The sequence below is a fragment of the Protomyctophum bolini genome (assembly GCF_963924005.1).
Source record: "Protomyctophum bolini genome assembly, chromosome: 9".
NCBI lineage: Eukaryota > Metazoa > Chordata > Actinopteri > Myctophiformes > Myctophidae > Protomyctophum > Protomyctophum bolini.
The window spans coordinates 3,608,232-3,618,567 of NC_137870.1; the positions used below are offsets into that span (position 1 = coordinate 3,608,232).

The following is a 10,336-nucleotide window of genomic DNA, read 5'->3' on the forward strand; positions in this document are numbered from 1 at the left end:
CTATCACAACGCGTTGCACTGCAGCCGTGCAGCGCGACCGCGACATATGTATGAACTATGAAGCATCGCCTCGGTTTAGTTTCATCATGAGAAGAGTAAAGAACCACCACCTACCTGACGTTACATCTATACCTAAAGTAAACTAAAATCCATCCATCGTCCACCTTATGTGATCATGTCTTGTCAGGCTATAATAAAAACGATCATAAAAACAATCCTTTGTTGTATAACGTGCATGCATGCTTCATTGACATTGTTGGTTCACTACCGATTTATTTACTAAAAGGCTCAAACAGCAGCAACCAAAACCAACTAATAAACTATTGTTTTAATTTGAAGGTGAGCCATAGCCCATAGCCATTAATCTGAAAGGTTTTGGTCGGAAACTGTCAAAGTGACTAATTCAGCTGTTATAAGGTTTGGCTTTGTGGAACACAAAAATTACATTTGCAAGGATAATGGGGGGAAAAAGCACAGTGCAAAGTGCAAGTTTTGTGGAAAATCATACTCTGAGACGTCAGGAAGAGGGAAAAATAGTCTTGGTCTTGACTCGGTCTCGCCTCGCGGCAGTCTTGGTCTCGGTCTCGAACCTCCTAGGTCTTGGTCTCTGCCCCCTAGGCTCGCATCGGTCTTGGTCTTGGTCTCGACCCTCCAGGTCTTGGTCTTGGTCTTGGTCTCGGCCCCATAGGCTCGCATCGCTATTGGTCTTGGTCTCGGTCTCGACCCTCCAGGTCTTGGTCTTGGTCTTGGTCTCGGCCCCCTAGGCTAGCAGCGGTCTTGGTCTTGGTCTCGGTCTCGACCCTCCAGGTCTTGGTCTTGGTCTTGGTCTCGGCCCCATAGGCTCGCATCGCTATTGGTCTTGGTCTTGGTCTCGACCCTCCTAGGTCTTGGTCTTGTCTTGGTCTCGCTTTAGGTGGTCTCGACTACAACACTGCTATTAATTCACTAGACTAACACTAACACATTCCAGGTGACTAAAATGTGACTAAAACTAAATGAAAACTATTCAAAAGACTATATATGACTAAAACTAAAATCAAAAAAATGTGCTGCCCAAAAACAACACTTGTTCCTCAGAGCCCTACGTGCTGGTCATGGAGTCTGTGAGCTACGGGACCCTCCGGAAGTTCCTGCAGACCAACAGGGAGAGTCTCAGCGTCAACCCGGAGCTCCAGAGTCTGCTCACCATCTCGTCCTACCACATCGCCCTGGCCATGGAGCATCTGCGCTCCAAAATGGTAGATATATATATGTATATGTGACAGTTCAGCCTGCCACTGAGACTGAATGGCTAAAGTTTGAATTATTTATTGTGTATGTGTTGCAGAGAATTATATTATTTTGGGATGTGTATGTAAATGAGATGATGATGATGATGATGATGCTTGATTGATAATTGGTTGACTCCATTGTAGTGAGCAACTATCAGCTGTGGGGTGTGGGGAACATACCAACAGTATGAGGGTTTGTGTAGAGTTCAGTCTCACTTGAGGCTAGGTAAGAGATAACAGGGGAGAACTGCCAGCCAGGGAAAAGCCTGTACCAGTTCCTGCTTGTCTCTTGATTGTATCCACACTTTTCCTGGGCTGTGTGTGCTCCAGTTCCTGTTGATTTCATTGGATATCATTGGTCATCTGACCAGTTTCATTGGCTTTCATTGGATCAAATCGACAGGAACTGGAGCACACACAGCCCAGGAAAAGTGTGGATATTATGTGGATAATGTGTGTGTATGAAATGTGGTGTCTCTGGACATTGAGTAACTGGGGAAATTGTGGAATCAATTTAGGGTTGGTATATGGTCCGTGGGAGGGGCTATGGTCCGTGGGAGGGGCTTAGCCTATATAAGTAGGGAGACTTCCCACTGACAGCCAGTCAGTCAAAGCAGGACTGCAGAGGTGTGAGGAGTGAGGACCGAGGGCCAACCTGCCAGTTGCTGTGTAAATACCTTTGTTTAGTTTTGATCGTGTGAAAAGGTGAATAAAACGGATTGTTTTTTTTGCATATAGAAAAGACTGCCTGCTATTTTTGTCATTTTGAGCATTTTGGGAGTATTTTGAGAGCTGTTTCAGTGCCAATTTTGGCCTACACTACCTTCACTCAGACCAGAGTGTGACAATATATATATAAACCCAGTTTTCCTGCTCACGTCTTGCAAAACGGATGAAACCGCTTTTCCAAATGTGTTACTGTAGTACACATAGAGTAGTACACCAGTGGTTCCCAAACCAGGACCCCCAAATTTACACTAATTAGCCCCGCGGAGGCGCGGACCCCCCATTTGAAAAGATATATATGCCAGGGACCCCCAATAAGAGAAGATTTACGGCTCTAGCAGTGATTCTCAACCTGTTTAATTTCAAGTTTGACATGCATTAGTCTACAGACAGACCCCCATTTAATGGCACAATGCCATTGTGTTTTTGTCCCAGGTGGTCCACTGTGACCTGGCTCTGAGGAACGTCCTGGTCAGCAGGTTCCCCTGGGAGGTGAAGCTGGCGGAGTTTGGCCTGGCCAGAGACCTGACCCACATGAGGAACCGGTGCAGCAGCCGCTGGAAGGTCACGCGGGTCAGTTATTAATATTAATATTGATCTTCAAACGGGTGGTGGAAAAAGTTAGGAATATTGTATAAGGGCTCAGCTGGCCCTCGTTAACCCAATTTGGGCGGGTCCTTTGACATGAAATATTGAGCACCACTGATACAGAAACATACGGTTTTTCAGAAAACTGTCAGGGTTTTGAAGACATTTTTTATCATTTAAATAATGCGTGGGGTTAGGGTTATTATAGGATCCATGGACATGACATCGGGCACTGGCAGGCTTACAGACTACTGTACATTCTACTGTATGTATACTGTACACATGTGCACAACACCCAGGATTTGAAAGCAGGGTCTTCTGCATGGGATATGGGATATATACCCCTTTGACCTCGGGCAGTCTGTTATCTTCACAGCGCCAATGTCCTGTATCACCCAGGATGAACCCTGGTATCCCGCATTGGGACACCAAGTTTTACTACTATTTTAAAAATATTTTTTTAAATGTTTTTTCAACAAAACAAAAAATATTTCAGTATTTTTGTGTTGTTGTGAAGTGCCCTTGACACACTGAACCCTTTCATTTAAAGGTAGAGTAAGTGATTTCACTTAATTCAAATATCACTTATTTTTTTGTTTTGTTGTGATAATCCTCTCTACTATAGAGTGTGCTGACCATATAAGGAGTTCCTCCCTGTCCCCTGTTAACCCCTGGGGGTCAAAAAAACCTTAAGTTTCGTTTTTGACTCTCTATCCTGATTGGACGAAGGCTTAGGTCCCACAGCCAAAAACGAGTGAAATCACTTACTCTACCTTTAAATAACAAAAGACTGGTTCTATATTTTGGTCACTTTAACGTCTCATTGTCCATGGTATTGTGTACTGTGTGTATCCATGCAGCAGCACCGCGTGCCCCTGCGTTGGTACCCCCCGGAGTACTTCAGAAACAACCACTACAGCTTCAAGGGAGACGTGTGGGCGTTTGGCATTCTGCTGTGGGAGATGCAGACGTTTGGTGAGTGGTGTGGTATTATGGTACAGTATACCACTATACCCTAAATACCACCATATATACCTATACGGTATAAACATATCTCTGCTGCTGGGGAGAAACCACCTAACTCCAAAATGTTTCCATTGGTTCAATACTTTTCTAACCAACAACACACAGACGTGAAGGGTGTTCGATAGCACTGATTTATGGAGGGGGGGGGGTGGCTGAAAGGGTGGAGCTAGCTGGTTTGGCGGATAGTTTGAGGACCCAATGGAGTTAGGGAGGTTTTCGCGAAGCACTTTCTAATATTTTCCGTCGGTTCAATATTTGTTTTAACCAACACACAGGCGTAAAGGGTGTTCAATAAGCGTTGATTTATGAAAAATATATATAATAATCTAAAACAAAAAAAAATTGAGTTAGGTGCCACGCAGTAAAGGTAAATTAATCCACAAAACTAACGTCATTTGTATTGTCGACCTATACCATATAGTGCAACTTTCGTTAATTTATGACCCCTCTATCACACGGAACTATGCTTTTTGTGTCCATATCACTACGCCACAAATATAGTTCCATGTGATAGAGGGGTCAAAGTTGAACGAAGGTTGCGCTAATATTTTAGAAATAGGTCAACAATACAAATGACGTTAGTTTTGTGAATATTGGCCAAAACCAGAGCAGAACTCCCACCACGGGACTCGAGCAATCAATTAATACAGTTGCAACCACTATATTAATGGCAAGTACGAATTTCATACAGCTTAAGTAAAAATAATCTGAACTATCCCTTTAAAGCCAAATATTTAAAACACTACTTTACTTCATATAAATGTTGGTTTATACAGTCTTCTGGTGTAAAACTTGAATAATGAATATTGTTTGTTGTTATAGGTACCATGCCATACCCAAGTCTTGATACGTCAGAGGCTGTGGTTTACCACATCTGTGCTGGTTATAAGAACTCAGAACCTGAAGGCTGCAGACCTGAGATGTAAGTATAGCACTGTGACAAAGCTTAACCTGTTGTGCCTTGATCAAGTCCTTGATGCACAACAGGTGCGCAGCCACACCCAGCTCTGAGTCCAGTCCTAGTTTGACTCAGGCCAGGTGTGACTGCCCTCCCTCTCACAAGCACTTATTAGAAGGAGACAATAGACATTGTTTGTTTTTACGTTGTGGATTTGGAAGCACATCCTGTACGTACACATGCTGTAAATGTAATAGTTCGTTAGCAACTACTTTTAACCCATTTTGGGGCGGGGACCCCTTTTGGTGTTTTTAAAGCATTATGTTATACTTTAGCTATTGGAAAATAGCAGAGCTCACGAGTGCCGCGCTACGAGCTTGTAGATCTGCTATTTTAGAAAAATCGTGAAAATGAATATATTATTCTTTCAGAGCAAACGTTTTTTTTTAATAACTCAAATCTTTACGTCTGGGGTGTCCCTGGAAAAGGTTGAGCGCCACTGACATGTTTATCCGAAAACTGTCATGATTTAGAAGACATTTGTATAGAATAGTTGTCAGGTCTAAATGGGTTAATGTATACTATAGCCCAGTATAGTTCTCTCAACTCCTGCATAACATGTGATCAAATCTTTATGTCTTGGTTGCCTGTATAGTCCTTTTTATTTCATGCATTCCATGCATTAAAGGGACACTTCACCCTTTTTGCAAAAATATATATGTTAATGACGTTTAGAAGCTTTAGATCACTTTCCTGGGGGTATTTATGTGTGTAATTTGTGGTTTTAGATATTTTAGATTGTAGCAGTGAGCCTGTTGTCTCTGATGTCATGGACACTGGTCTCACTACCTTCCTGGACTACAATTCCATAATTATTTGGTGCACTGCTCCTCCTTGTGGATAGGGGGGAGAGCTGTCTTACCTGAGACAACATGTAGTCCAGGAAGGAAGTGAGCCCAGTGTCCATGACATCAGAGACAACAGGCTCACTGCTACAATCTAAAATATCTAAAACCACATATTACACACATAAATACCCCCAGGAAAGTGATCTAAAGCTTCTAAACGTCATTAACATATATATTTTTGCAAAAAGGGTGAAGTGTCCCTTTAATTGCAGGTGTTTTTTCCATCCGGACACATTACCGTTTTGACGTGACCGACAAGCAACCGTTTAATTAACGAGAGAATTAATGTTTTCAGACTGCAGATGTTGCGAGACTGTTGGGTGGAGCCGCACAGCGCCAGGCCGTCCTTCACAGACATCGTGCGAGTCCTGGAGGATGTTATTGAAAATGATGCGGTAAGCACCAGCCTACACATGTACTAGTTTGGAGTTTGGAGTTAGTCAGTTACACAATACTTCTTTTTTTGATGCAGTATAAGACCTATAGCCTGGGCACCATTTCATTTCGGTATATGATCCGGGCTGGAGCCGGATAATATGCTTACGTCATGTTGTAGGCAATGGTTTTTCGCGACTACAAAACAATACTACAAGACATGACGTAACCACATCATCCGGCCCCGGCCCAGCCCGGATCATACGGACTTTTGAAACCGAGACCAGGCTTTCCTCCGAGGCGGTGGAAAGCCTGGTGAGACCATACCCGGGTTTTTTGCATGTTTATCCCATTTACAAGTTCACCCCCTGGGTCTTTGAAGGGGTTATAGGTCAGCACAGAGCACCTATACGGACGGCTGCAATTCGAAACTGGCCCCCGTAAAATCTGAATCCACCCCCCCCCCCCCTCACTGTATATGTTTCTTTTCCCTTTTTACCTCCTTTTATGATGAATTCCTGTTCTGTTCTTTGACTATATATAGAAGTGTCTATTTGTATACGTCTATAAAGGTTTCGATGAATTGAACATGGTGGACCCTCTTGTAAACAAGTGTATAAATGCTTAATTGGGTCGTCCACTCGCAGTTAACAGTCTTTGTATTGAGTTTGTGCCTGGCTGGAATGTACTGTAATTCTGCAAACTGTTAATGCATATTTCAATCAATCAATCAATCAATCAAGACAGTGCAGTTCCAGAATACATGTTTATAATAGTGGGTTGTACGAGGTCAGATGTAAACAATCTCAAGTAATGCTAAGGCTTTTTTTAATCATATTATGAATACATAAAGCACTTTTAACCCACATTGACCATATGCTTTCAAACATACTAACTGATTTCGAGCAGCTGCATATTAATAATAATAATAATAATAAGAAGAAGCTGCATATTATCACTTTTGCTATTATTTGATGGAATAAATCCGTGCACGGTGGTCTTTTCTCCTACACAGGATTACGTGGATGTTCAGTGAGCAGCAGAGACAGAGAACCATGGAACTAGATGTCTCCATGCATTCTAACAGTGAGCAGCAGAGACAGAAAACCATGGAACTATATAGATGTCTCCATGCATTCTAACAGTGAGCAGCAGAGACAGAAAACCATGGAACTATAGATGTCTCCATGCATTCTAACAGTGAACAGCAGAGACAGAAAACCATGGAACTATATATATAGATGTCTCTGTGCATTCTAAAACGGCACGAAGAATCACTCTGCAAATAAAGCCATTCAGATCCAGTGGCCATTTTGCTGCATCGATATCACTTTGAAAGATAAACCATTATTTTTTGTTGAAATAGAAATGGGCACAATAAAGAATTCTGTCCAAGAACAATGTTTTCTCAACAATTTCAAGGAGTTGAGTTTGTTATTTAATATATTTAATCAGTATTATTTTTATAATTTTTTTAGATTTTCTTATTGATAGTCTAGTCACAGTGAAGAGGGACAGGGAAGAGAGAAGGGGAGAGAGACTATAGCAAAGGTCGTCATGAACGGGACGCGACGCGCTGTCAGGCCAGAGCCTGTATGTGGCATGCGCCCCGCCTGGCCCATTAGGCTAGCGGGTGGGCGCCCCGGGTTTCAAACATATTAATCTTCATTGAATATGGTATGGTCTTTATTGTTCAGTTAATACTTGAGTCTGTCACAGTTATCACATAATCGCAATTATTTGAGATTATCACAATTATATTTGCATAATCGTCAATCGTTTCCATTACCTCCTTCTTTCTCACTAGACTGGTATCATTATACTGAAGCATTAATACATTTTCTTCATTTATTTATTGTAAAATGTATTATTTAATTATTATTCTGTATATTATACATGACAATAAATAATAGTCATTATTTGTATGAGTGGTATACTGTAGATATTTTGTTTTCCAAATGGAAGATCTGGCCTTGAATCCAAGTGCACTCAGTAGAATCTTTATTTATTTTTTCAGTTTGGAACCCAAATTTGAGAAACATAACAGTATCACATACTATTCACTACCAAATACTAATTGTCTTAGATTGACTGCTCAATCCCTTTATATGAAGGTTACAAAATGCAAGACGGTGTAGATTTGATGTGAACACTTTTTTTCACAATTTTCACGTGTAGAACATTTTCATATTATTGAGGGGCGAGGTTTAATGTTTGTTTTTAGTTCAATGTTTGTTTTAAAAACGCCATTAATGAAGGGAAAAGTGACATCATCTTGTCCCTTAACACAAACATTAAATGCCATTAACAACACAGAGAATGTAATGTTTGTGTAGAGCCATTAGGATGGTGCTATAATTATTATTGGTTGGGTTGGCATACTATTTTTGAACACTTGGTGGCAGGCTTTGGATTTGGCAGCACTGGGTGTGTATTTAGAGGGCACTCAGGTGCAGTGATTGAGGTCACTAGACACAGGGAGCAAAACCGTTCTTACCAGTAGCAGCAGCACAGCAGCAGCAGAAGAACAGAGACTAACTTATAACATCACTGGTATGTTCATGTTCATGATTTCAACTGCTCACTTTCATTTTCTGATAAATAAATTAAAAGAGAAGGGAACCCGCACACTCGTATGCTCCAAAAGATAACTTTTATTGACCAAGGCTCTTCATCTGGTCAAACTCAAGATGTCAGTGATCCACCCACTTAAATAGACACCCACGGGTCACGTTACTGGGTGGAACTAACACTACATGCAGGTCATTGGATCAAATACTGAAATATCATTAAAAACAGTGTTACACATTTCTCAAATCCACCACAGTGGAGTAAGACAAAAGGACATCATGATTAAAGAATCTAAAACAGTGACTGATAAATAAATAACACTCAAACTGGATGAAAAATGGCAGTTACAGTTTGTTTTGAAACCGTTTGTTTTACATCACCTAATCAACATGAGTTAGAGTTAGACTATATATTAGCGCACACAGGGACCCCCCCCCCCCCAGAAGCAAAGATTTGAGATAAAATGTTCACTCTGTAATAATATATATTCAAAGATCTGAGGCACATTTTCACGATTAAAAAAAAATGTGCAGACCTACAAGTTCCGCGCTATGAGCTTGTAGATCTGCTATTTTTCAATATTTAAAGTAGGCCTATAACATAATGCTTTAAAACACCAAAAGGGGTTCCCGTCCAAAATGGGTTAAAAAAGGATTACTCAACAAGGGAGTAATTCCACAGAAGCAAACTGCATACATTTATACATGCTGGTATAAACTCTCTGCTCTAAAAGCTCTCTGGCCTAAAAGCAGTATAATTAAAAAAATGCTGCCTTTACTTTTATATAATGTAAATGTAATGCATAAATACATGATTTTCCTGTTTTTTTCCCATCATAATCATCCTTCCCGAAATCCCCATAACTTTATTGGAATTAAATTCTTAGAATATTTTGTGTAGTTTTCAAAAATCTAAAATAGGTCTGTTGTGAACTATACTTCTCCCCCCCCCCCCCCCCCCCCCCCCGCCACTATAAACTGGGAAAAAGTACAGTGTGGGTTATATAATGTACAGTATATAGCTACTGTAGCCTTGTGATAAAGACAGACTGCTTTCTCACTTTTCCTCTTCAGCCACACATTTCATTTCATTCTCTGTTTATCAGTAACCTCATTTCATACATTCCCACAATATGTACAGATGGGTGGGGGGACTTTGCCTTTTTTACAGGGGCCAGTTTCGAAATGCAGCCGCCCGTAGATGCTTTTTGGGAGTGGTTTTGTAGGAGTCTAGGGATTCACATTTCTTAATGGCCGTTGGTAGGGCGGTCCTCATTTATAGTAATACAGGGGTCCTTGACGGAGTTCCAGTGGGTCCCCAGCTAAATGATGTAGTTATATTAAACAAATAGGTCTGTAACTCAGACTAGAGAGTGAACCAAATAAATGAGCCCTAACAGGTCAATTTGGTTCCATTCGTAAGCTACACGCTCAGAGTTAAATTAACGTAGATTTGGTTGCCCTGCTGCTGAGGACAGACCCAGCTCTGAGAACAGTTCAGGGTCTCTCTCCTCAAGATGAGTGATGAGTGAGTTAGCAGCCCTGTCTCCTTTCCTCTTAAGAATGTCAATGAGACAACGTGCCCTGTCCGCTCTGGCAGAGTTCTCCTCGAGTACTGAGTCTTTCTCGCCATCGTTCAAGCACTTATCCTCCAAGAGGTCATCCAGGAGCTGCTTGAGGTTGGCAAGTGATATTTTATCTACAAATTTACTCCGGATCTCGATTAGTTTATCTAGGAGAGGGAGAGAGAGAGAGAGAGAGAGAAATACAACAGATAAATAAGACGTAAATCAATCCATAAAACATTTACACCCTGTTGAGTCTAATTGATAAACTTCAGCTTAAAATGTGAAAAATATATAGCTAAGCATTTTGTGTCTTTTTTTCTGTCAAGCTTGTAATAATGTAAGCATTTACATCATGGAGAATGAAATGCCCTGAGCTACCTGTAGGCTGTAGGCTGTGACCAGTCAT

General features: G+C 41.2%; 1 protein-coding gene across 1 annotated transcript; it reads left to right on the plus strand.

The window, feature by feature from the left end:
* Positions 1–1,214: 1,214 nt before the first annotated feature.
* Positions 1,215–7,088, plus strand: LOC308321261 (fibroblast growth factor receptor homolog 1; the record flags this gene model as incomplete). Its single annotated transcript, XM_080772100.1, has 7 exons — positions 1,215–1,238; positions 2,433–2,570; positions 3,446–3,560; positions 4,434–4,533; positions 5,713–5,812; positions 6,808–6,859; positions 7,034–7,088. 6 exons carry the CDS (start codon positions 1,215–1,217, stop codon positions 6,826–6,828), a joined length of 498 nt encoding a protein of 165 aa, XP_080628226.1. The 3' UTR covers positions 6,829–6,859; positions 7,034–7,088.
* Positions 7,089–10,336: the final 3,248 nt, after the last annotated feature.